The 27,707-nt window shown below is 46.6% G+C and overlaps 1 protein-coding gene across 4 annotated transcripts in view; it reads right to left on the bottom strand.

Annotated features, from left to right (window-relative positions):
• The window catches only part of AGAP3 (ArfGAP with GTPase domain, ankyrin repeat and PH domain 3), a 255,558-nt gene that overhangs the window by 55,451 nt on the left and 172,400 nt on the right, over positions 1-27,707 (bottom strand). For 3 of the 4 annotated variants that reach the window (XM_063452953.1, XM_063452952.1, XM_063452950.1), the window contains exon 9: positions 19,347-19,439. The exons of the other annotated variant lie outside the window; for it this stretch is intronic. In XM_063452953.1, coding sequence (XP_063309023.1) covers positions 19,347-19,439 — 93 coding nt within the window. The remainder of the gene's footprint in view (positions 1-19,346; positions 19,440-27,707) is intronic. 4 annotated transcript variants of the gene reach the window in all.

The following is a 27,707-nucleotide window of genomic DNA, read 5'->3' as shown; positions in this document are numbered from 1 at the left end:
GATTGCCAGGAGTGTAAGCGGAGTGTATGCTTTTCCTGTTCAGCTGTTTACAGCATTCACATGCTGGAGAGCATTCGTATGCTTCTCCGGTTCGGTGGTTGTGGTGTCTGCTGCAGTGCTTGGAGTCCTCAGGAAGCGCTAGGAGCATCCTTCAACGGAGGTACCCAGTCGGGGTGACAGGTGATCTGTTACAGTCTGCATGGCTGTCGTCCCAGAAGGAAGACTATTCTAAAGATGGGGCACAAGAAAGCCCGAAAAAAGTTTCACAAAGACAAGCAGACTAAGCACATGGATTACTGGAACTATGTCCCGTGGTATGATGAGACCAAGATAAACATATTTGGTTCAGATGGTGTCAAGCGTGTGTGGCGGCAACCAGGTGAGGAGTACAAAGACAAGTATGTCTTGCCTACAGTCAAGCATGGTGGTGGGAGTGTCATGGTCTGGGTCTGCATTAGTGCTGCCGGCACTGCGGAGCTACTGTTCAATGAGGGAACCATGAATGCCAACATGTCATAACGAAGCAGAGCATGATCCCCCTCCCTTTGGAAGACTGGGCCGCAGGGCAGTATTCCAACATGATCACGACCCCAAACACAACTCCAAGATGACCACTGCCTTGTTAAAGAAGCTGAAGGTAAAGGTGATGAACTGGCCAAGCATATTTCCAGACCTAAACTCTATTGAGCATCTGTTGGGCATCCTCAAATGGAAGGTGGGGGAGCGCAAGGTCACTAACATCCACCAGCTCTGTGATGTCGTCATGGAGGAGTGGAAGAGGACTCCAGTGGCAACCTATGAAGCTCTGGTAAACTCCAGGCCCATGAGGATTAAGGCAGTGCTGGAAAATAATGGTGGCCACTAAAAATATTGACACTTTGGGCCTTATGTGGACATTTCTACTTAGGGGTGTACTCACTTTTGTTGCCAACGGTTTAGACATTAATGGCTGTATGTTTAGTTAGTTTGAGGGGACAGCAAATGTACACTGTTATACAGGCTGTACATTTACTACTTTACATTGTAGCAGTGTCATTTCTTCAGTGTTTTCACATGAAAAGATATAAAATATTTACAAAAAGGTTAGGTGTGTACTCACTTTTGTGAGATATTGTATATGTGTGTGTATATATATATATATATATATATATATATATATATTTATATTACAACAAGCTACATAGAGATAAGCTATAGAGATAAATAATAAGACATTATAGAGATTATTATAAGCTAGAGAGCTTTTTTTATAAAGAGCTATAGATATACAGTTGTAATCAAAATCATTTAACCCCATTCAATGTACAGACTTTCAGCTTTTTGCAATTAACAAATTAATCAAAAGTAATTGAAATAGCCCAACACAATGAATGCTTTAAGTGGTTTTCCAAAGCTCAACTGAGAATTCAACTTATAATGACTACTCGAGTCTCAAAATTATTCAACCCCATTAGGGCAAGCAGCTTTAGTACTTAGTAGGGCACCCTTTTACTGTTATGACCTGCTGCCAACGAGATGCATAGCTTTTGGCAGCAAACCTGAGGAATCTTAGCCCATTGCTCATGAGCAATGGCCTCCAGTTGAGTAATATTCTTAAATTTGCATGTTGCTACCGTCTTCTTCAAATCCCACCAGAGATTTTCTATGGGGTTATAGTCAGGTGACTGTGTTGGCAATTGTAGAATTTTCCAGGACTACTTCTGCAACCAAACCTTGGCGGAATTCGAGGTATGCTTGGAATCATTGTCTTGTTCGACAGTCCAATGACACCAAACTTTAGGTTCCTCACAGACGGCATGACGTTTTCTCCTAGGATTTCCTGATACCTGATCCAAACGCTGCAAGTTTCCAGTGCCATAGCATGCAAAGCAGCTCCAGAGCATCACTGAGTCACAACCATGCTTAGACATGTGCTTTGGGTCAGTAGTTGTCAGGACCCCGCGGGCGGCTGCAAGGGGAGGCTGCAGTCCGCTCGCGGCACTCACCCTCCAGCCGTCCACGGTCCCCTTCCTGCCAGGTGTTCGGCGGGCGGCATCCTCCCAGCCACGGGTGCCGTCCGCGTCTTCTTCCGGGTCCCCCAGTGGCAGCATGCATGACGCTGCACGCTGGGAGACCGGCCAATTTGTTACACGCCGGGGTCAGTCACCTGACCCGGCGTTAAAGGCACAGTGCCTCAATCACAGTGGGAGGTTTAGATATCTCCCACGTGTGATTGTTAATTCTGATTGGAAATTAGCCAATCAGAATTAACCTTCTGGTTTATATACTTACCTTTCCTGTTCCTCCCTGCCCTGTTGTGGTCTTTGCTTTATAGTATTGATTCTGAACGTGTGATTTCTGGTTACGTACTCTCTGGCTTGTTATACTGACTTTGTGACTTTCTCCTACCCTTTGACCTCGGCTTGTTTCTCGTTATTCTGTTTTCTGGTTCCCCTTACTCGGCTTGTCTCCTGACTATTCTGTGTGTGCTTAGTCCGGCCACTCTAAGGACCGGTACTGCACACTTTCTGTGTGTGTGTCTGTGTGTATGTTAGCGTGTTGGGTTCCCCGAATCGTGACATTACAACAGGGCCATAATGGAACCTGCTGACATACCACAGCTCCTAGTTAATCAGGAGGCTAGAATGGATGGCTTGGACCACCGCATGGATCAGTTTGCTCCAGCTTTGCAAACCATACTGGCTCGCACTGCACACTTGCAGCCTGCCGTTCAGGAGGTGGCTGCTGCTGTGCCCGAGCCCATTCCCACTCCGGTACCCGTTCCTGCCCATGTAGTGCATATGACGCCGCCACAGCGCTACAGCGGTGACCCGGCATTGTGTCGTGGTTTCCTCAACCAAATTGACATCCATTTGGTGATGAATCCACGTTCCTATCCCACTGACAGATCTAAAATAGCCTTTTTGATAAACCACTTGTCAGGGAGAGCTTTAGCATGGGCTAATCCCATGTGGGAGAATGCTTCCCCAATGTCCTTTGCAGACTTTTTGACCGCTTTCAAACGCACATTTGATCAACCCGGCAGGGTTGCTTCTGCTGGCAAAGCTCTGCTTAGGGTCCGACAGGTTAACAGATCTGTAGCGGATTACACTATCGAATTCCGCACTCTAGCAGCTGAGGTGGTTTGGAATAATGATGCCCTCGTTACAGCCTTTCAGGAGGGTTTGGCCGCTTACATCCTGGACGAAATAGCCTCCAGGGAATTGCCTGTCCTTCTGGATGATCTTATAGATTATATCATCCGTATTGATAATCGTATTAGAGAGAGACGTAGTCAGAGGCGTATGTATACTCAGATGTTACCTGCTTTACCCAGTACTGCGTTACTGGCATTACCCCCTTCTAGCCAACCTCCCCCTGAAACCTTGCAATTGGGTGTTACTGGGTTAACTGAGGTAGAAAAATCATACCGAAGAAGGGAAGGGTTATGCCTTTACTGTGGGAAAAGGGGACATCTTCTAAGAACCTGCCCTGAATTGCGGGGAAAACTGCAGCACCCAAGGCCTATAGAGGGGTCGGCCTCGGGTGTTATGTCGTTTACCCCTCACGTCCCCATTACTAGACCGTTTATTACGGTTACCCTTTTTGTTGGTAATACTACCGTGATTACCAAGGCCTTGATAGATTCAGGGGCTGCTGACAATCTTATGGATGAGAGTTTTGCTAAAACCGCATCTTTGACTCTGATCCAAAAGGTCACTCCCTTGGCTGTGGAGGCCATAGATGGTAGACCACTGAAGAAACCTCTGGTGACCCATGAGACCAAAGAACTGGTTATGTCTGTGGGTGCCTTGCACAAGGAAAGATTGTCCTTTCAAATAATCAACTCCCCTACAGCCTCTGTCGTTTTGGGCTTCCCCTGGTTGGTTAAACACAATCCGATGATTGATTGGGGTTGTTTGGAGATTCTCTCCTGGGGGAAATCTTGTCAAAGGGAATGTATGACTCGTGTTTGTCCTGTTGGCTTGCTTAATGTACCCACAGCCAAACCACTTTCTGTTAATGTTCCTCCTGTGTATGCGGACCTAGCTATGGTGTTTGAAAAAAGGGAGGCAGATAAACTACCCCCGCACCGTGAATATGATTGTGCCATAAACCTCTTACCTGGTACTATGCCGCCTAGGGGTAAGGTATACCCTCTTTCTGAAAAAGAGAACCAGGTAATGGAGGAGTACATAAAGGAAGCCTTAAGTAAAGGTTTTATCAGAAGGTCCTCCTCTCCTGCTGGGGCTGGTTTCTTTTTTGTTGCCAAAAAGGAGGGTGACCTACGGCCTTGTATAGACTACAGGGGCCTGAACAATATAACGATTAAAAATGCCTACCCTATTCCCCTCATCACGGAGTTATTTGACCGGGTCAAAGGTTCTAAATACTTCACTAAATTAGACCTCAGGGGGGCTTATAACCTTGTTCGTATAAAGGAGAATGATGAGTGGAAAACAGCATTCAATACACGTAGCGGACATTACGAGTATCTAGTCATGCCTTTTGGACTGTGTAATGCTCCCGCTGTGTTTCAGGACCTAATAAACGATGTCCTCAGGGATCTATTGCATGTCTGTGCCGTGGTGTACCTTGACGACATCCTTGTATATTCCCCTGATTTGCAGACACATCATAATCATGTTAGGATGGTGCTGAAAAGGTTATTACAGAACGGACTTTATTGTAAATTAGAAAAATGTTTGTTCGATCAGACCTCGGTGCAATTTCTAGGATATATAATTTCCGAACAGGGTTTCAGTATGGATCCTGCTAAGTTAGAAGCCATACTATCCTGGCCGCTTCCCCAAGGTCTTAAGGCTATCCAGCGTTTTATAGGATTTGCCAACTATTACAGGAAATTTATAAGAAACTTTTCACCACTTATCTCCCCTATAACGAAGCTGACTAAGAAAGGTCTACACCCTAGGGTTTGGACTCCTGAAGCCCTTAAGGCCTTCGAAACTCTCAAGAAGGCATTTGCCTCTGCTCCAGTACTACGCCACCCTGATCCTTCCCTTCCCTTTGTTATGGAAGTGGACGCTTCTGAATCAGGCGTGGGAGCAGTACTGTCACAGAGATCATCGTATGACGAACCCCTCCATCCCTGTTGCTACTTTTCAAAAAGGTTATCTGATCCAGAAAAGAATTACGATGTTGGGAACAGGGAACTATTAGCTATTGTGTTAGCTTTTAAGGAATGGAGGTACTTATTAGAGGGTTCTAGACACAAAGTTATGGTTATAACAGATCATAAGAACCTCTCCTATATAGCTGATGCTAGAAGGTTGTCCGCCCGGCAGGCTAGATGGTCTCTATTTCTTTCACGCTTCCAATACGTGATTACCTATAGACCTGGTTGCCGTAATGCCAAAGCTGACGCTATCTCTCGACAGTATGAACCTCTAGAATCTGTTAACCCGACCCCTGAACCTATTGTACCTGCGTCTCAGATAATAGCTGCTACCCGTTTGGTTGTTTCGTCTCTTGTTCTTGATAATATTAAGACATACCAAACCCAAGCACCCCCTGAGACGCCTGTTGGCAGACTATACGTTAAAGTGAATGACAGAAAGAAGTTATTAACTTTATTTCACACCGCCAAAACTGCTGGTCATCCAGGGGTTACCAAGACTTATAAGGGCCTCCTTCAACAGTTCTGGTGGCCTTCACTCAAGCGAGACGTGGTGGATTTTGTGCAGGCTTGTCGGGTCTGTACGCAGTGTAAGTCCCCTAATGTGAGACCCCAGGGTCTCCTGATGCCTCTATCGATACCCAAGAAACCATGGACCCACTTATCCATGGATTTTATTGTAGACCTTCCTCCTTCCGATGGTCAGACAGTGATATTAACTGTGACGGATAGGTTCTCTAAAATGGCGCACTTTATTCCGCTTAAGAAACTGCCTTCTGCGATTCAGCTTGCTCAGGTGTTTGCCAAGGAAGTGTTCCGCTTGCATGGGGTACCTGAGGATATTGTATCTGACAGGGGTCCTCAATTTGTCTCTCGGTTTTGGAGGGGTTTTTGTGCTGAGATGGGGGTCTCCTTGTCGTTTACTTCCTCCTATCACCCGCAATCTAATGGTGCAGCCGAACGTGCTAATCAGTCTGTGGAGTTGTATTTGCGCTGCTTCACTAATGCGCACCAGGATGACTGGTCTCGCCTCCTTCCGTGGGCTGAATTTGCCAGGAATACGGTGTCTCATTCGTCTACTGGCTTAAGTCCTTTTGAGGTTGCTTATGGGTTTCGGCCTTCCGTCCTTCCCGGTGCGTTCTCCGACAAGGGCATGCCCGCTTTGGACCAGCACCTCGCCTCTTTGCGGAAGATGTGGGATCAGGTCCATGTTGCGCTGTCCCGTTCAGCGGCTGCTCAGAAGAAGTTTGCTGATCGCCATAGGGGTGCGGCCCCTTCCTATGTTCCGGGTGATAGGGTATGGTTGTCCTCTAGGAACCTCCGCCTCAAGGTTCCCTCGATGAAGTTCGCTCCCAGGTTCCTTGGTCCCTACAAGGTGTTACGTAGGGTTAACCCCGTTTCCTACTCCCTGGACTTGCCCTCTTCCATGCGCATTCCGAACACGTTTCACGTTTCGCTTTTGAAGCCCTTGCTTTGCAACCGGTTCTCTCGTCCCCTCGGGCGGCCTGTTTCCCCTCGCGCTGTCCCCAGTGATGTGTACGAAGTGGCTGCCCTTCTCGACTCTCGCGTTTCTAGGGGTCGGCTGCAATATCTGGTGGATTGGAAGGGGTACGGCCCTGAGGACCGATCTTGGGTTTCGTGCTCTGATCTGCACGCTCCCTCTTTGATCCGCTCCTTTCATGCCCGGTTTCCTTTGAAGCCTTCTGCTTCCCGCCCTCTGGGCGGTCTTCGAGGGGGGGGTAATGTCAGGACCCCGCGGGCGGCTGCAAGGGGAGGCTGCAGTCCGCTCGCGGCACTCACCCTCCAGCCGTCCACGGTCCCCTTCCTGCCAGGTGTTCGGCGGGCGGCATCCTCCCAGCCACGGGTGCCGTCCGCGTCTTCTTCCGGGTCCCCCAGTGGCAGCATGCATGACGCTGCACGCTGGGAGACCGGCCAATTTGTTACACGCCGGGGTCAGTCACCTGACCCGGCGTTAAAGGCACAGTGCCTCAATCACAGTGGGAGGTTTAGATATCTCCCACGTGTGATTGTTAATTCTGATTGGAAATTAGCCAATCAGAATTAACCTTCTGGTTTATATACTTACCTTTCCTGTTCCTCCCTGCCCTGTTGTGGTCTTTGCTTTATAGTATTGATTCTGAACGTGTGATTTCTGGTTACGTACTCTCTGGCTTGTTATACTGACTTTGTGACTTTCTCCTACCCTTTGACCTCGGCTTGTTTCTCGTTATTCTGTTTTCTGGTTCCCCTTACTCGGCTTGTCTCCTGACTATTCTGTGTGTGCTTAGTCCGGCCACTCTAAGGACCGGTACTGCACACTTTCTGTGTGTGTGTCTGTGTGTATGTTAGCGTGTTGGGTTCCCCGAATCGTGACAGTAGTGGTGTATGTCTTAGTTCTGGCATGGAAATCTCCTATGTTTAGTACACGCCTTACTGTGTTACCACCAAGTCTTGCTGCAGGTTTTTTTTTAGGTCATTCAACGATTTTTAACAACCTGCCTTCTCAGAAATCTGTTTGCAGCCATTGATAGCTTCCATCTTATGCCCCGTCCCACCTGTTCCTTCAACATTTAAACTGTGAATTATGCTTCCAATGGTGTCTCTAGAAACATTCAGTGCCTACGCTATCTTTTTGTATCCTGTTCCTTGCTTATGAAGGGCGATGATCTCTTCTCTTAAATGAACACTATAGTGTCAGGAACACAAACATGTATTCCTGATCCTAAAGTGTTAAAAACACTATCTGGCCCCCCCTTGCCCCACAATACAGTAAAATCGTACAGTAAAAAAAAGTATTTCCCTCTGCTGGTGCTGGCTCTGCCCGTGAACTGCCGCCTTGGATGACATCGTCAGAAGTTATGAGATCATCATAATTGAGAGGCAAGCCAGGAGGGGAGAGCGGCAAAGCCAAATGCTGCTTGACCAATCAGCATCTCTTTAAAGAGATGCATTAAATCAACAAATCTCTATGAGGAAAGTTTCATGTCTCCCTGCAGAGGGTGGAGAAACGTGCAGCACTGCCTCAGGAACCACCTCCAGTGGCAGTCAAAAGAGTGGCCCACTAGGGGTGACCCTAGGCATGAATGTAAACAATACATTTTCTCTGAAAATACTGTGTTTACTGCAAAAAGGCTTTAGGGACTGACTATTTTTACCAGAACAAATGCAATAAGCTGTAATTGTTCTGGTGACTATAGTGTTCCTTTAACTTTTGTGTACCATTTTTTTGGCTTAGCCATATTTCTAACATGCAGTCAAACATGGCACTCAACAAACCCCTAGCAAGTTCACATATTTCAAGTGTTCCAGCTCAAGCACATCTGGTGCAACTAATGAAGCCCTTGATTAGTTGCATCAGGTGTGCTTCAGACAACACCAGTTTTTCATATTTGCGCTGCTGTGAGGGATTATATTCAGGGGTGGATAATTGTGTTAGACTGGATTAGTCATTATAAGTTGTATTTGCAGTTGCATTTGGGGGAAACCACTTGACGCATTCGCAGTGTGGAGCTATTACTATTGCTTTTGTTTGATTTGTTCATTGCAAACAGCTGAAAGAGTGTACACTTCGATAATAAACCTGATTTTCAATGGGAGGGTTGAATAATTTTTATTACAACTGTATATTTTAATCAGCTAAAGCGCTACGTAATAATAAACTGTAGAGACATATTATAATGAGCAATAGGTGTATATATACCAATATGGTATCATCCCCAGCACAAACTAAAATTCTGAGCCAGGGATTAAGAGGAGGGCTAGCAAAGGTTGTAGACGTTTTGGTTTTGCAAACTGTTTTTGGTATTTGGTATTTTTTCTCACCAAATACCTATAAAAAAAATAAGAAAAACAAACAAAAATGTTTCCTTTCCCAGTTGCAACAGCCATCACAATTCTGGGGAGGCTTTCCACAAGATTTTGGTGTGCCCATGAGAATGTGCTTATTTAGCTAAAAGAACATTTGTGAGGTCAGGCCCTGATTTCAGAGGAGAAGGTCCGATTCAACACTTGAGTTCCTTCGTCAAACCATGTTTTTATGTACTTTGCTTCGTGCCTTGGGCACAGTCATTGTGGAACCGAAAATGGCCTTCCTCAAAGTATCTATGGGCTTCCCTTCCTACATGCTTCTTAATAATAGAATTTCTAGTTGGCTGGGGCACATAGAGAACGACAGAATACAAAACTAAAGTCTTATGGACTGCACGCAGCTGACACCATGCAAAAGTTCTTGAAAGGTAAGGACTTATTGCAAAGTAATAAGTCCATACACCAAAATGTGACATTTTCCTACAGTCTGTAATTTCCGCTTTCATGTCTTCACTTTGTGGTAGTGGAATTTGTTTCAGAAGGTTCATAAACTGACTAGTGTTAAAGGTGGCATCCTACGACAGTGCCATGTTTTAAATTGCTGATAGTGCTCCTGAGTCCAGTGGTGGCGTGCTTTACATCACTCACAGTCCAGTGGCGGCGTGCTTTAAATCACTCACAGTCCAGTGGCGGCGTGCTTTAAATCACTCACAGTCCAGTGGCGGCGTGCTTTACATCACTCACAGTCCAGTGGCGGCGTGCTTTACATCACTCACAGTCCAGTGGCGGCGTGCTTTACATCACTCACAGTCCAGTGGCGGCGTGCTTTACATCACTCACAGTCCAGTGGCGGCGTGCTTTACATCACTCACAGTCCAGTGGCGGCGTGCTTTACATCACTCACAGTCCAGTGGCGGCGTGCTTTACATCACTCACAGTCCAGTGGCGGCGTGCTTTACATCACTCACAGTCCAGTGGCGGCGTGCTTTACATCACTCACAGTCCAGTGGCGGCGTGCTTTACATCACTCACAGTCCAGTGGCGGCGTGGTTTACATCACTCACAGTCCAGTGGCGGCGTGGTTTACATCACTCACAGTCCAGTGGCGGCGTGCTTTAAATCACTCACAGTCCAGTGGCGGCGTGCTTTACATCACTCACAGTCCAGTGGCGGCGTGCTTTACATCACTCACAGTCCAGTGGCGGCGTGCATTACATCACTCACAGTCCAGTGGCGGCGTGCTTTACATCACTCACAGTCCAGTGGCGGCGTGCTTTACATCACTCACAGTCCAGTGGCGGCGTGCTTTACATCACTCACAGTCCAGTGGCGGCGTGCTTTACATCACTCACAGTCCAGTGGCGGCGTGCTTTACATCACTCACAGTCCAGTGGCGGCGTGCTTTACATCACTCACAGTCCAGTGGCGGCGTGCTTTACATCACTCACAGTCCAGTGGCGGCGTGCTTTACATCACTCACAGTCCAGTGGCGGCGTGCTTTACATCACTCACAGTCCAGTGGCGGCGTGCTTTACATCACTCTCAGTCCAGTGGCGGCGTGCTTTACATCACTAACAGTCCAGTGGCGGCGTGCTTTACATCACTCACAGTCCAGTGGCGCCGTGCTTTACATCACTCACAGTCCAGTGGCGGCGTGCTTTACATCACTCACAGTCCAGTGACGGCGTGCTTTAAATCACTCACAGTCCAGTGGCGGCGTGCTTTAAATCACTCACAGTCCAGTGGCGGCGTGCTTTACATCACTCACAGTCCAGTGGCGGCGTGCTTTACATCACTCACAGTCCAGTGGCGGCGTGCTTTACATCACTCACAGTCCAGTGGCGGCGTGCTTTACATCACTCACAGTCCAGTGGCGGCGTGCTTTAAATCACTCACAGTCCAGTGGTGGCGTGCTTTACATCACTCACAGTCCAGTGGTGGCGTGCTTTACATCACTCACAGTCCAGTGGTGGCGTGCTTTAAATCACTCACAGTCCAGTGGTGGCGTGCTTTACATCACTCACAGTCCAGTGGTGGCGTGCTTTACATCACTCACAGTCCAGTGGCGGCGTGCTTTACATCACTCACAGTCTAGTGGCGGCGTGCTTTACATCACTCACAGTCCAGTGGCGGCGTGCTTTAAATCACTCACAGTCCAGTGGCGGCGTGCTTTACATCACTCACAGTCCAGTGGCGGCGTGCTTACATCACTCACAGTCCAGTGGCGGCGTGCTTTACATCACTCACAGTCCAGTGGCGGCGTGCTTTACATCACTCACAGTCCAGTGGCGGCGTGCTTTACATCACTCACAGTCCAGTGGCGGCGTGCTTTACATCACTCACAGTCCAGTGGCGGCGTGCTTTACATCACTCACAGTCCAGTGGCGGCGTGCTTTACATCACTCACAGTCCAGTGGCGGCGTGCTTTACATCACTCACAGTCCAGTGGCGGCGTGCTTTACATCACTCACAGTCCAGTGGCGGCGTGCTTTACATCACTCACAGTCCAGTGGCGGCGTGCTTTACATCACTCACAGTCCAGTGGCGGCGTGCTTTACATCACTCACAGTCCAGTGGCGGCGTGCTTTACATCACTCACAGTCCAGTGGCGGCGTGCTTTACATCACTCACAGTCCAGTGGCGGCGTGCTTTACATCACTCACAGTCCAGTGGCGGCGTGCTTTACATCACTCACAGTCCAGTGGCGGCGTGCTTTACATCACTCACAGTCCAGTGGTGGCGTGCTTTACATCACTCACAGTCCAGTGGTGGCGTGCTTTACATCACTAACAGTCCAGTGGTGGCGTGCTTTAAATCACTAACAGTCCAGTGGTGGCGTGCTTTACATCACTAACAGTCCAGTGGTGGCGTGCTTTACATCACTCACAGTCCACTGGTGGCATGCTTTACATCACTAACAGTCCAGTGGTGGCGTGCTTTACATCACTAACAGTCCAGTGGTGGCGTGCTTTACATCACTCACAGTCCAGTGGTGGCGTGCTTTACATCACTCACAGTCCACTGGTGGCATGCTTTACATCACTAACAGTCCAGTGGTGGCGTGCTTTACATCACTAACAGTCCAGTGGTGGCGTGCTTTACATCACTCACAGTCCACTGGTGGCATGCTTTACATCACTAACAGTCCAGTGGTGGCATGCTTAACATCACTTCAGAGGCCACTGATGGTGTGCTCCAGCCAACGCTTGGCATTGCTCAGGCTGATGTGAGGCTCGATATACCCTGCTCTGAGTATCAATGGGCTGTTCTTTTTACACTGTGCGGTAAGGAGTTTGGAAGGAGAAATCCACCACCAATCTCCTAAAGTGGAGCACTAACATAACACACTTCCCCCTAATTTATAACTTGAGGTAACACACAGTCCAATTCTCTATCTGTTCCTGATATACTACACTAGAAGCCATTCTCTGTCTGTACTGGATATACTCCACTAGAAGCCATTCTCTGTCTGTTCCTGATATACTACACTAGAAGCCATTCTCTGTCTGTTCTGGATATACTACACTAGAAGCCATTCTCTGTCTGTTCCTGATATACTACACTAGAAGCCATTCTCTGTCTGTTCCTGATATACTACACTAGAGGCCATTCTCTGTCTGTTCCTGATATACTACACTAGAAGCCATTCTCTGTCTGTTCCTGATATACTACACTAGAAGCCATTCTCTGTCTGTTCTGGATAAACTACACTAGAAGCCATTCTCTGTCTGTTCTGGATATACTACACTAGAAGCCATTCTCTGTCTGTTCTGGATATACTACACTAGAAGCCATTCTCTGTCTGTTCCTGATATACTACACTAGAAGCCATTCTCGGTCTGTTCTGGATATACTACACTAGAAGCCATTCTCTGTCTGTTCCTGATATACTACACTAGAAGCTATTCTCTGTCTGTTCTGGATATACTACACTAGAAGCCATTCTCGGTCTGTTCCGGATATACTACACTAGAAGCCATTCTCTGTCTGTTCTGGATATACTACACTAGAAGCCATACTCTGTCTGTTCCAGATATACTACACTAGAAGCCATTCTCTGTCTGTTCCTGATATACTACACTAGAAGCCATTCTCTGTCTGTTCCTGATATACTACACTAGAAGCCATTCTCTGTCTGTTCTGGATATACTACACTAGAAGCCATTCTCTGTCTGTTCTGGATATACTACACTAGAAGCAATTCTCTGTCTGTTTCTGATATACTACACTAGAAGCAATTCTCTGTCTGTTCCTGATATACTACACTAGAAGCCATTCTCTGTCTGTTCCTGATAAACTACACTAGAAGCCATTCTCTGTCTGTTCCTGATATACTACACTAGAAACCATTCTCTGTGTTACGGATATACTACACTAGAAGCCATTCTCTGTCTGTTCTGGATATACTACACTAGAAGCCATTCTCTGTCTGTTCCAGATATATTACACTAGAAGCCATTCTCTGTCTGTTCCTGATATACTACACTAGAAGCCATTCTCTGTCTGTTCCGGATATACTACACTAGAAGCCATTCTCTGTCTGTTCCGGATATACTACACTAGAAGCCATTCTCTGTCTATTCCGGATATGCTACACTAGAAGCCATTCTCTGTCTGGTCCAGATATACTACACTAGAAGCCATTCTCTGTCTGTTCCGGATATACTACACTAGAAGCCATTCTCTGTCTGTTCCGGATATACTACACTAGAAGCCATTCTCTGTCTGTTCCGGATATACTACACTAGAAGCCATTCTCTGTCTGTTCTGGATATACTACACTAGAAGCCATTCTCTGTCTGTTCCGGATATACTACACTAGAAGCCATTCTCTGTCTGTTCCGGATATACTACACTAGAAGCCATTCTCTGTCTATTCCGGATATGCTACACTAGAAGCCATTCTCTGTCTGGTCCAGATATACTACACTAGAAGCCATTCTCTGTCTGTTCCGGATATACTACACTAGAAGCCATTCTCTGTCTGTTCCGGATATACTACACTAGAAGCCATTCTCTGTCTGTTCCGGATATACTACACTAGAAGCCATTCTCTGTCTGTTCTGGATATACTACACTAGAAGCCATTCTCTGTCTGTTCTGGATATACTACACTAGAAGCCATTCTCTGTCTGTTCTGGACATACTACACTAGAAGTCATTCTCTGTCTGTTCCGGATATACTACACTAGAAGCCATTTTCTGTGTTACGGATATACTACACTAGAAGCCATTCTCGGTCTGTTCCCGATATACTACACTAGAAACCATTCTCTGTGTTACGGATACACTACACTAGAAGCAATTCTCTGTCAGTTCCGGATACACTACACTAGAAGCCATTCTCTGTCTCTTCCTGATATACTACACTAGAAGCCATTCTCTGTCTGTTCCGGATATACTACACTAGAAGCCATTCTCTGTCTGTTCCGGATATACTACACTAGAAGCCATTCTCTGTCTGTTCTGGATATACTAAACTAGAAACCATTCTCTGTCTGTTCTGGATATACTACACTAGAAGCCATTCTCTGTCTGTTCTGGATATACTACACTAGAAGCCATTCTTTGTCTGTTCCTGATATACTACACTAGAAGCCATTCTCGGTCTGTTCTGGATATACTACACTAGAAGCCATTCTCTGTCTGTTCTGAATAAACTACACTAGAAGCCATTCTCTGTCTGTTCTGGATATACTACACTAGAAGCCATTCTCTGTCTGTTCTGGATATACTACACTAGAAGCCATTCTCTGTCTGTTCTGGATATACTACACTAGAAGCCATTCTCTGTCTGTTCCTGATATACTACACTAGAAGCCATTCTCTGTCTGTTCTGGACATACTACACTAGAAGTCATTCTCTGTCTGTTCCGGATATCCTACACTAGAAGCCATTCTCTGTCTGTTCCGGATATACTACACTAGAAACCATTTTCTGTGTTACGGATATACTACACTAGAAGCCATTCTCTGTCTGTTCCGGATATACTACACTAGAAGCCATTCTCTGTGTTACGGATATACTACACTAGAAGCAATTCTCTGTGTTACGGATATACTACACTAGAAGCCATTCTCTGTGTTACGGATATACTACACTAGAAGCCATTCTCTGTCTGTTCCTGATACCCTACACTAGAAGCCATTCTCTGTCTGTTCCTGATATACTACACTAGAAGCCATTCTCGGTCTGTTCTGGATATACTACACTAGAAGCCATTCTCTGTCTGTTCCTGATATATTACACTAGAAGCCATTCTCTGTCTGTTCCTGATATACTACACTAGAAGCCATGCTCTGTCTGTTCCGGATATACTACACTAGAAGCCATTCTCTGTCTGTTCCGGATATACTACACTAGAAGCCATTCTCTGTCTGTTCCGGATATGCTACACTAGAAGCCATTCTCTGTCTGGTCCAGATATACTACACTAGAAGCCATTCTCTGTCTGGTCCAGATATACTACACTAGAAGCCATTCTCTGTCTGGTCCAGATATACTACACTAGAAGCCATTCTCTGTCTGTTCCGGATATACTACACTAGAAGCCATTCTCTGTCTGTTCTGGATATACTACACTAGAAGCCATTCTTGGTCTGTTCCAGATATACTACACTAGAAACCATTCTCTGTGTTACGGATATACTACACTAGAAGCAATTCTCTGTCAGTTCCGGATACACTACACTAGAAGCCATTCTCAGTCTGTTCCTGATATACTACACTAGAAGCTATTCTCTGTCTGTTCCTGATATACTACACTAGAAGCCATTCTCTGTCTGTTCCTGATATACTACACTAGAAGCCATTCTCTGTCTGTTCTGGATATACTACACTAGAAGCCATTCTCTGTCTGTTCTGGATATACTACACTAGAAGCCATTCTCTGTCTGTTCCAGATATACTACACTAGAAGCCATTCTCTGTCTGTTCTGGATATACTACACTAGAAGCCATTCTCTGTCTGTTCTGGATATACTACACTAGAAGCCATGCTCTGTCTGTTCCGGATATACTACACTAGAAGCAATTCTCTGTCTGTTCCTGATATACTACACTAGAAGCCATTCTCTGTCTGTTCCCGATATACTACACTAGAAACCATTCTCTGTGTTACGGATATACTACACTAGAAGCCATTCTCTGTCTGTTCCTGATATACTACACTAGAAGCAATTCTCTGTCTGTTCCTGATATACTACACTAGAAGCAATTCTCTGTCTGTTCCAGATATACTACACTAGAAGCCATTCTCTGTCTGTTCCCGATATACTACACTAGAAACCATTCTCTGTGTTACGGATATACTACACTAGAAGCCATTCTCTGTCTGTTCCTGATATACTACACTAGAAGCCATTCTCTGTCTGTTCCTGATATACTACACTAGAAGCAATTCTCTGTCTGTTCCTGATATACTACACTAGAAGCAATTCTCTGTCTGTTCCAGATATACTACACTAGAAGCCATTCTCTGTCTGTTCCCGATATACTACACTAGAAACCATTCTCTGTGTTACGGATATACTACACTAGAAGCAATTCTCTGTCAGTTCCTGGTATACTACACTAGAAGCAATTCTCTGTTTTTTTGTGCTTAATAAGAAGAATTAATAGGGAAAGGTTTTACCCTGAAACAGCAAAGTGATTGTGATTAAGTCCTACACTTGGCTCTATTATAACTATACATATTAAGCAGAAGTTTTGTTTCTCCCTTCTGTTCAATTAGACTGTGTCATACCTCAAGTTATAAACATGGGGCACAGCGCTAGGAGATTGATGGTGGATTTAAACCTCCTTACCGCACAGTGTATAGAATTTGGTGGATATCAGTGTGGTAGCTGCTAAGAGATTGACATTTCCGATAAGCGCCTATTCTTGCACACAGAGCACTTTTATCTTTTTCCTACATGCTTCTCAATATTATAATTTCTAGTTGACGGGGGCACAGAGTACGACAGCAATTTCACATAATACAAAACTAAAGACTGCACGCAGCTGACACCATGCAGAAAGTTCTGGGAAGGTGAGGATTTATTGCAATGTAATAAGTCCATACAACCAAAATGTGACATTTTCCTACAGTCTGTAATTTCAGCTTTTATGTCTTCACTTTGTGGTAGTGGAATCTGTTTGTTTCAGAAGATTGTGTTAAAGGTGGCATCCTACGACTGTGCCACTGTACTGCCAGTCTTTGTCTGTTAGCAATGAGTGAGGCTGAAACTCCTGATCTCAAAAATTAGTAACGTGCCCACATACCTTTGGTCATATAGTGTATATTGAATTGTGCTATAGAGATATAGTACAATGAGCATTATAAATATTGTATAAAGAACTATAGAGATATATTAAATGGTAACTAAATTACTAAAGAGTTACAGACACTGAAGCAAAGTAATGGACACAGATTAAACAAAGCATCAAGTACTACCAAAAAGTATGAGAGACACTCACAAAGCCTGAGCGACACTCACAGCGCACCCACACAGGCTGAGCGACACTCACAGGGCACCCACACAGGCTGAGCGACCCTCACAGAGCACCCACACAGGCTGAGCGACACCCACAGCTCACCCACACAGGCTGAGCGACACCCACAGCTCACCCACACAGGCTGAGCGACCCTCACAGCGCACCCACACAGGCTGAGCGACCCTCACAGCGCACCCACACAGGCTGAGCGACCCTCACAGCGCACCCACACAGGCTGAGCGACCCTCACAGCGCACCCACACAGGCTGAGCGACACTCACAGCGCACCCACACAGGCTGAGCGACCCTCACAGCGCACCCACACAGGCTGAGCGACCCTCACAGCGCACCCACACAGGCTGAGCGACACTCACAGCGCACCCACACAGGCTGAGCGACACTCACAGCGCACCCACACAGGCTGAGCGACACTCACAGCGCACCCACACAGGCTGAGCGACACTCACAGCGCACCCACACAGGCTGAGCGACACTCACAGCGCACCCACACAGGCTGAGCGACACTCACAGCGCACCCACACAGGCTGAGCGACACTCACAGCGCACCCACACAGGCTGAGCGACACTCACAGCGCACCCACACAGGCTGAGCGACACTCACAGCGCACCCACACAGGCTGAGCGACACTCACAGCGCACCCACACAGGCTGAGCGACACTCACAGCGCACCCACACAGGCTGAGCGACACTCACAGCGCACCCACACAGGCTGAGCGACCCTCACAGGGCACCCACACAGGCTGAGCGACCCTCACAGGGCACCCACACAGGCTGAGCGACCCTCACAGGGCACCCACACAGGCTGAGCGACCCTCACAGAGCACCCACACAGGCTGAGCGACACCCACAGAGCACCCACACAGGCTGAGCGACACCCACAGCTCACCCACACAGGCTGAGCGACACCCACAGCTTACCCACACAGGCTGAGCGACACTCACAGCGCACCCACATAGGCTGAGCGACACTCACAGCGCACCCACACAGGCTGAGCGACACTCACAGCGCACCCACACAGCCTGAGCGACACTCACAGCGCACCCACACAGCCTGAGCGACACTCACAGCGCACCCACACAGCCTGAGCGACACTCACAGGGCACCCACACAGGCTGAGCGACACTCACAGGGCACCCACACAGGCTGAGCGACACTCACAGGGCACCCACACAGGCTGAGCGACCCTCACAGAGCACCCACACAGGCTGAGCGACCCTCACAGAGCACCCACACAGGCTGAGCGACACCCACAGCTCACCCACACAGGCTGAGCGACACCCACAGCTCACCCACACAGGCTGAGCGACACCCACAGCTTACCCACACAGGCTGAGCGACACTCAGAGCGCACCCACATAGGCTGAGCGACACTCACAGGGCACCCACACAGGCTGAGCGACACTCACAGCGCACCCACACAGGCTGAGCGACACTCACAGCGCACCCACACAGGCTGAGCGACACTCACAGCGCATACATACAGGCTGAGCGACACTCACAGCGCACCCACACAGGCTGAGTTGCACACAGGTGCTGTTACAGACAGTATTCCATACACACATTGTGAGAGCAGGTGCTGTTACAGACAGTATTCCATGCACGCATTGTGAGAGCAGGTGCTGTTACAGACAGTATTCCATGCACGCATTGTGAGAGCAGGTGCTGTTACAGACAGTATTCCATGCACGCATTGTGAGAGCAGGTGCTGTTACAGACAGTATTCCATGCACGCATTGTGAGAGCAGGTGCACGGTGCAGGATTATGGTGACACAGATGGGATTCCAGCTGGCGCTACAGCACTATCTCATAATAAGAGCGACAACTCTTACCCATTATAAGTATAACGATGTTACTGGCCCTCCTTGCTGCCCCTATGCACACGCACACACCTCACTCACACCCAAGTTCTAGCCAGGGGCCCCACCTGTTTGATAGGTATGGCTCTTCCACTGCCAACACTCTCAGATTTACATTCCGGGGCCCGCTTCTCTCTGTCCACCTCTGCTCCCCTCCGAGACTGGAAGAGAACAAGATACAGTCACACATTACAACAATACAGGAGGAGGCACAGCACACACGCCTTAATAACAACAGTACAGAAGGAGGCACTGTGCACACACCTTTATTACAATAATGATATGGGAGGAGGCATTGCACACACACACCTTATTTAGAACAACAGTACGGGAGGAGGCACTGCACATATACCTTAATTACAACAACAGTACGGGAGGAGGCATTGCACACACACCTTAATTACAACAACAGTACGGGAGGAGGCATTGTACACACACCTTAATAACAGTACGGGAGGAGGCACTGCACATATACCTTAATTACAACAATAGTACGGGAGGAGGCATTGCACACACACCTTAATTACAACAACAGTACGGGAGGAGGCATTGTACACACACCTTAATAACAGTACGGGAGGAGGCACTGCACATATACCTTAATTACAACAATAGTACGGGAGGAGGCATTGCACACACACCTTAATTACAACAACAGTACGGGAGGAGGCATTGTACACACACCTTAATAACAATACGGGAGGAGGCATTGCACACACACCTTAACAACAACAACAGTACAGGAGGAGGCACTGCACACACACCTTAATTACAACAACAGTACGGGAGGAGGCACGGCACACACACCTTAATTACTACAACAGTACGGGAGGAGGCACTGCACACACACCTTAATTACAACAACAGTACGGGAGGAGGCATTGTACACACACCTTAATAACAGTACGGGAGGAGGCACTGCACATATACCTTAATTACAACAATAGTACGGGAGGAGGCATTGCACACACACCTTAATTACAACAACAGTACGGGAGGAGGCATTGTACACACACCTTAACAGTACGGGAGGAGGCACTGCACATATACCTTAATTACAACAACAGTACGGGAGGAGGCATTGCACACACACCTTAACAACAACAACAACAGTACAGGAGGAGGCACTGCACACACACCTTAATTACAACAACAGTACGGGAGGAGGCACTGCACACACACCTTAATTACAACAACAGTACGGGAGGAGGCACTGCACACACACCTTAATTACAACAACAGTACGGGAGGAGGCACTGCACACACACCTTAATAACAACAACAGTACGGGAGGAGGCATTGCACACACACCTTAATAACAACAACAGTACGGGAGGAGGCACTGCACACACACTTTAATTACAACAACAGTACGGGAGGAGGCATTGCACACACACCTTAATAACAACAACAGTACGGGAGGAGGCACTGCACACACACCTTAATAACAACAACAGTACGGGAGGAGGCATTGCACACACACCTTAATAACAACAACAGTACGGGAGGAGGCACTGCACACACACCTTAATTACAACAACAGTACGGGAGGAGGCACTGCACATATACCTTAATTACAACAATAGTACGGGAGGAGGCATTGCACACACACCTTAATTACAACAACAGTACGGGAGGAGGCACTGCGCGCACACACACCTTAATTACAACAACAGTACGGGAGGAGGCACTGCGCGCACACACACCTTAATTACAACAACAGTACGGGAGGAGGCACTGCACGCACACACACACACCTTAATAACAACAACAGTACGGGAGGAGGCACTGCACACACACCTTAATTACAACAACAGTACGGGAGGAGGCACTGCACATATACCTTAATTACAACAACAGTACGGGAGGAGGCATTGCACACACACCTTAATTAAACAACAGTACGGGAGGAGGCACTGCGCGCACACACACCTTAATTACAACAACAGTACGGGAGGAGGCACTGCGCACACACACCTTTATTATAATAATGATATGGGAGGAGGCACTGCATACACACACTGTAATAACAATGTGATGAGATGAGGTACTACACACACACACACCTTAATAACAATAAGATTGTCAGATATTGCAATGACACAGTAGGAGGATCTGCACACTCAGACACTACAAGGGTATCCTGCACACTTTAATAAGATAGAGGCTGAGGCATTGCATGCACACACATTCACACAGCATTAGACTGCAAACTATGCCCCCATCCCCATAAGAAAGACTATATTAAATCCCATTACAAAGGGGTAGGAGGAAGCATACTGCACACACTCACCTACTACCCAAAACACCCCAGCCCCCCTCCTATCCTGTGTCTCAACAGGGCAGCAGCGGGAATCCATGGCGAGAGGCGTGAAATGAAGCCACAGGATAGACACGCGTGACCACAGAGAGGGCAAAAGGAAGACCCAGAGAGGCTGTACCATTCCAATTATTTTATTTAGTTACAGACTGAGGGGAAGGGAAGCAACCGGAGAACAGTGGAGGAGAATCTGGTACAAAACAGCATCCTAGACGAAGAGTCTCCGGCTGGTATAGATCTCTGTATGTACAGGCGTATTTATAGATAGTGGGAGAGCAGGGAGGTACAATCTGCAGTAAGTGCTTCCCAGGGAGATACTCAGTAACCATATACAGAGCACAAGGATTACATTCAGACAGGAAGAAACAGCAGCATGTCAATAAGATGGGCCACGATTAGGTGGGGGTTCCCACATTGGCCCCCCCAATCCGAGTGTCCATGAGTTAGAAGGGGCAAGTTCGTGCAGGCTGCAGGGTGGAGAGCAGCTGTCCAACTGGGGGGTCTCCAGCACTCAGCATCCCCTGCCCAGGCACAGTGGGAAGGGATTGTCCCGTATATTTCCGTTCAGTCAGTACCCCGTGGTCCATGGGGTATAAGGCCACCCATAGCACCCCTGGGGCAGCACTCAGGGGCAGTTGGTAGAGTGAGCAGTCAGATACTTGCGAAGCACAGACACACGGCTCTGTGGAGGAGGCAAGGGAGCCAGCGGGAGCCTCTGAAACGTCCCAGTCTAGAAAAGGTGAAAGTTCCAGTACAGAAAAGGGACGACCTCAACATTGAGACACATGGGAGAAAAGGATACCCACAATCTAAGGCATGATGCAGATTGCGTTCACATGATATAAAGGGAAACCTCATCTTATGACACAAGGGAAGGTAAGTACAATGTATGGTACAGGGCAGCAATGGCGAACCTATGGCACGCATGCCACAGCTGGCATGCAGAGACCTTTCTGTTGGCACACAGGCCATATGATAAACACAAGACAGGTACTCTAACATAGACAAGCTGGACAAATGGGTGTGACTGCTCGAACTAAGGAAGGGGCCTTTTGCATAGTTTGCTCCAGGGAGGAGAAAATTGCATTTGTCCTGCTTCATATGTTGTGCAATTACAGAGATTGGCTCATATCAGCTGCTATACACACATTGTCTGGGTAACATATTTAGATGAACTGAAAAGGCAGCAGTTTAAGAAAAAGTTACATTGGGGAATTTGTAAGACCAGGTTTGGCAATTCCCTTTTTATTAAAAAGGTCAATTTGTTTTGTTTTTTTCCATTACTTTTTCTTAAATTGTATTTATTAGAGTTGGTGGCAAAGTTTTTTTCAATAAAAATTGTATAATTTAAACCTATTTTATTGTGTTTTCCTTGCAGGAAAAGGCAGTTAATTAGTTAAGGTCAGATTTCACTGCAGTATTGGCACTGTGAAATAAAGAAATTGGTTTTGTATTGCAGTGTGCAATCGGTGGTATAGGGCCTAGCACAGTCCCTCGTCTGAAAAAAAATAAAGAGGAATGAGCCTCTGCCATAAGTACTACAGCCTTAATGAGTGAAAAGGTGTTTCACAAAGGGATGGTAGAGGAGAGGAAGGGCATTGTTAATGCATGAGAGAGGAGAGAAAGGGCTTCAGAGGGGTATACGAGTGGAGTAACAGCCTCATTATGGGAAGAGAAAGGAGGTAGGGCCTCACTACGGGATGAGATAGGAGATAGGGCCTCACTACGGGATGAGAGAGGAGGTAGGACCTCACTACGGGATGAGAGAGGAGGTAGGACCTCACTACGGGATGAGAGAGGAGGTAGGACCTCACTACGGGATGAGAGAGGAGGAAGGACCTCACTACGGGATGAGAGAGGAGGAAGGACCTCACTACGGGATGAGAGAGGAGGAAGGACCTCACTACGGGATGAGAGAGGAGGAAGGACCTCACTACGGGATGAGAGAGGAGGAAGGACCTCACTACGGGATGAGAGAGGAGGAAGGACCTCACTACGGGATGAGAGAGGAGGAAGGACCTCACTACGGGATGAGAGAGGAGGAAGGACCTCACTACGGGATGAGAGAGGAGGAAGGACCTCACTACGGGATGAGAGAGGAGGAAGGACCTCACTACGGGATGAGAGAGGAGGAAAGACCTCACTACGGGATGAGAGAGGAGGAAGGACCTCACTACAGGATGAGAGAGGAGGAAGGACCTCACTACGGGATGAGAGAGGAGGTAGGACCTCACTACGGGATGAGAGAGGAGGTAGGGCCTTACTATGGGATGAGAGAGGAGGTAGGGCCTCACTACGGGATTGAGACAGGAGGTAGGACCTCACTACGGGATGAGAGAGGAGGTAGGGCCTCACTACGGGATGAGAGAGGAGGTAGGGCCTCACTACGGGATGAGAGAGGAGGTAGAACCTCACTAAGAGATGAGAGAGGAGGTAGGACCTCACTACAGGATGAGAGGAGGTTGGGCCACCAAGCACTATGGGAGGAGGAAACCCCTTCTTAAAACAATATTAAAGGAGAAGGGATCTTGGTAAACAATATAAGAGGAGGAAGGATCTTACTATGAGACAGAATACTATAAAGGATTTTGCTAATCTACAGGAGAGGAGGGATCATGTCAATAAGCTTAGTAAGTAAGAGACTTGCTAAAGGTCCAAATAGGAGAAAAGCCTCTCAACAGTATACAAAAAGATGAATAGCCTCTAGGGTCTACAATAAACCTCTGGGGACAAAAAGAAATAGAAGAGCCTCTTCTACAGATAAAATAAGAGGAATGGCCTTTTCATGGGTATTTAATGAGAAAGGCTTCTCTACAGCATTAAACAAAAGAGCCTCTCTACAGTGTATGGAACAAGAGAGGCTTCCCTACAAAGTATGAAATAAGAGGGGATTCTCTACAGAATATGAGGGGAAGATGGCCTATCTACAGGAAACAAGAGGAGGAAGGGACTTGCTGCATCATGATAATAGGACATATCTCTGGGATATGAGAAGAGTCAGAGCTTCACTACTGTGAGAGTAGAAAACGAGTAGCAAAGGGGCATTTGAGGAGAAAGTCTCTAGTTAAAGGAGTTAGCAGTAGGAATTATTCTAATAATAATATCTCATAATGAATATAAAAAGGATAGGTCATGCTAATGTGTCATCTCCTTAATAATTGAAGACTGGGACAGTACATAATGTATATAACATTGTAATCACCCTGTGTCATGAGAAGGGAAACCTCATGTGAACTGAACTGAGAGAACCTTGCATGGTGATACATTAAAAGGTGGTATTTACCATATAACACAATTATATGAAGTCAGACATGTAACAAATGCATTACATCAAAGAGTAATTTAAAAAAAAAAATCATATCTGTTCTGAAAAGCTTGCAATCTTGTTAAACCTGAATAATCAAAGACATTGACATTTCTCACATGTATTACAGAGAGAAGGTCTTTCCTAACATGAGGAAACCTGCCCTAGACCCTGAGACATGAGAATACCTGCCCTACACCAGAGACACAGGGAAATCCACCCTTCACCCTGAGAAACAAGGAAATCTGTCATACATTCTGAGACACAAGGAAATCCTCATCCTGAGACATGAGGAAATCTGCCCTACATCCCGAGACATGAGGAAATCTGCCCTACATCTCCCGAGACATGAGGAAATTTGCCCTACATCCTGAAACATGAGGAAATCTGCCCTACATCCCCCGAGACATGAGGAAATCTGCCCTACATCCCCCGAGACATGAGGAAATCTGCCCTACATCCCCCGAGACATGAGGAAATCTGCCCTACATCCCCCGAGACATGAGGACATCTGCCCTACATCCCCCGAGACATGAGGAAATCTGCCCTACATCCCAAAACATGAGGAAATCTGCCCTATATCCTGAGACATGAGGAAATCTGCGCTACACCCTGAGACATGAGGAAATCTGCCCTACATCCCCCGAGACATGAGGCAATCTGCCCTACATCCCGAGACATAAGGAAATCTGCCCTACATTCCAAAACATGAGGAAATCTGCCCTATATCCCAAAACATGAGGAAATCTGCCTGACATCCTGAGACATGAGGAAATCTGCCCTATATCCCGAGACATTAGCAAATCTGCCCTATATCCCGAGACATGAGGAAATCTGCCCTATATCACGAGACATGAGGAAATCTGCCCTACATCTCGAAACATGAGGAAATCTGCCCTACATCCCGAGACATGAGGAAATCTGCCCTACATCTCGAGACATGAGGAAATCTGCCCTACATCCTGAAACATGAGGAAATCTGCCCTACATGAGGAAATCTGCCCTACATCCCAAAACATGAGGAAATCTGCCCTACATCCTGAGACATGAGGAAATCTGCCCTACATCCCAAAACATGAGGAAATCTGCCCTACATCCAGAGACATTAGCAAATCTGCCCTATATCCCGAGACATGAGGAAATCTGCCCTACATTCCAAAACATGAGGAAATCTGCCCTACATCCCCCGAGACATGAGGAAATCTGACCTACATCCCGAGACATGAGGAAATCTGCCCTACATCCTGAAACATGAGGAAATCTGCCCTACATCCTGAGACATGAGGAAATCTGCCATATATCCCAAATCATGAGGAAATCTGCCCTACATCCCAAAACATGAGGAAATCTGCCCTACATCCTGAGACATGAGGAAATCTGCCCTACATCCTGAGACATGAGGAAATCTGTCCTATATCCCAAAACATAAGCAAATCTGACCTACATCCCAAAACATGGGGAAATCTGCCCTACATTCCAAAACATGAGGAAATCTGCCCTACATCCCAAAACATGAGGAAATCTGCTCTACATCCTGAGACATGAGGAAATCTGCCCTAGATCCCAAAACATGAGGAAATCTGCCCTATATCCTGAGACATGAGGAAATCTGCCCTATATCCCAAAACATGAGGAAATCTGCCCTATATCCCAAAACATGAGGAAATCTGCCCTATATCCCAAAACATGAGGAAATCTGCCCTACATCCCGAGACATGAGGAAATCTGCCCTACATCCTGAGACATGAGGAAATCTGCCCTACATTCCAAAACATGAGGAAATCTGCCCTAGACTCAGACATGAGGAAATACTCAGATGACGTCTCTTCACAAATTCCCCTTACATCTATAACTCAATAGATTACCATTTGACATAATATATATGTGCAATTCTGTTATCTCATGGGTTACCTACACATCTTCACTTGGCACCGTAATATATTCCTTTAGGTATGATCAGTATACTGGCAACATTCATGACAATATCTTCGCTCCGGACCTATTACCCTCTCTCTTACATCGGTTTAGTCAATGTCTATTCAAAATATCTAACTGCAACTCCTTAGTCTAGCACTTCACCATTTCGCAGTGTATCATGAACAGGTCTGCTAAGCTCACATTTCTCACTCTCCATTCATCTTCAGCTGCATATTTCGCCAGCCCAACTTAAGGCTACATATAAGTCCCATAATAATAATAAAAAAAGACCTTACCAAATTGTTAAATTGTTAAGCTCTTATTAAGTCTTTTCTGAGCTACCTTCCTTGTTCTGTTTTTGACTTACACCTTTCTTCTGCTTATATCACTACCTCCAGAACTTCTACTGTGCTGCATCTTCCAACTGGAATCATTTGCATTACTCTTTTAGACTCTGCTCTGCATTCCTTGGCTTCAGTCAGCTTCTGGAAACCCACTTCTTCATAGTCACGGACTACTAATCTCTTCAACATATAGACGTTGTGATAGATCATTCAGCGATCACTTTACCCTCCTCCACAATCTGATCATCTTCTGGTTTTATCATCTACCACTAGACCATAAGCCACGAAAAGTTTGGACCTATGCACCTTATAATCAAGGCCATGTTCAATATTTTTTAATAAACTTTTTTTTTTTTTTAAATGATGTATTATTTTGAAAAATATTTTAACATTTTGATATGTTGATACATTTTATATATAAATATGTATATTTTAATATTTAAAAAAAATAATAATCAGAAAATATTAAAGTGAGACCCAAGTTAGAGAAAGAGGTTTGCCAGAATTTGGGGTAATACAGGCTTTAGTACGGTTTGTATTCCTG

This window comes from Pelobates fuscus, chromosome 4 (genome assembly GCF_036172605.1).
Source record: "Pelobates fuscus isolate aPelFus1 chromosome 4, aPelFus1.pri, whole genome shotgun sequence".
Taxonomy (NCBI): Eukaryota; Metazoa; Chordata; class Amphibia; order Anura; family Pelobatidae; genus Pelobates; species Pelobates fuscus.
The sequence above is the reverse complement of the archived record's forward strand: the minus strand, read 5'-3'. Positions and strand labels throughout refer to the sequence as shown.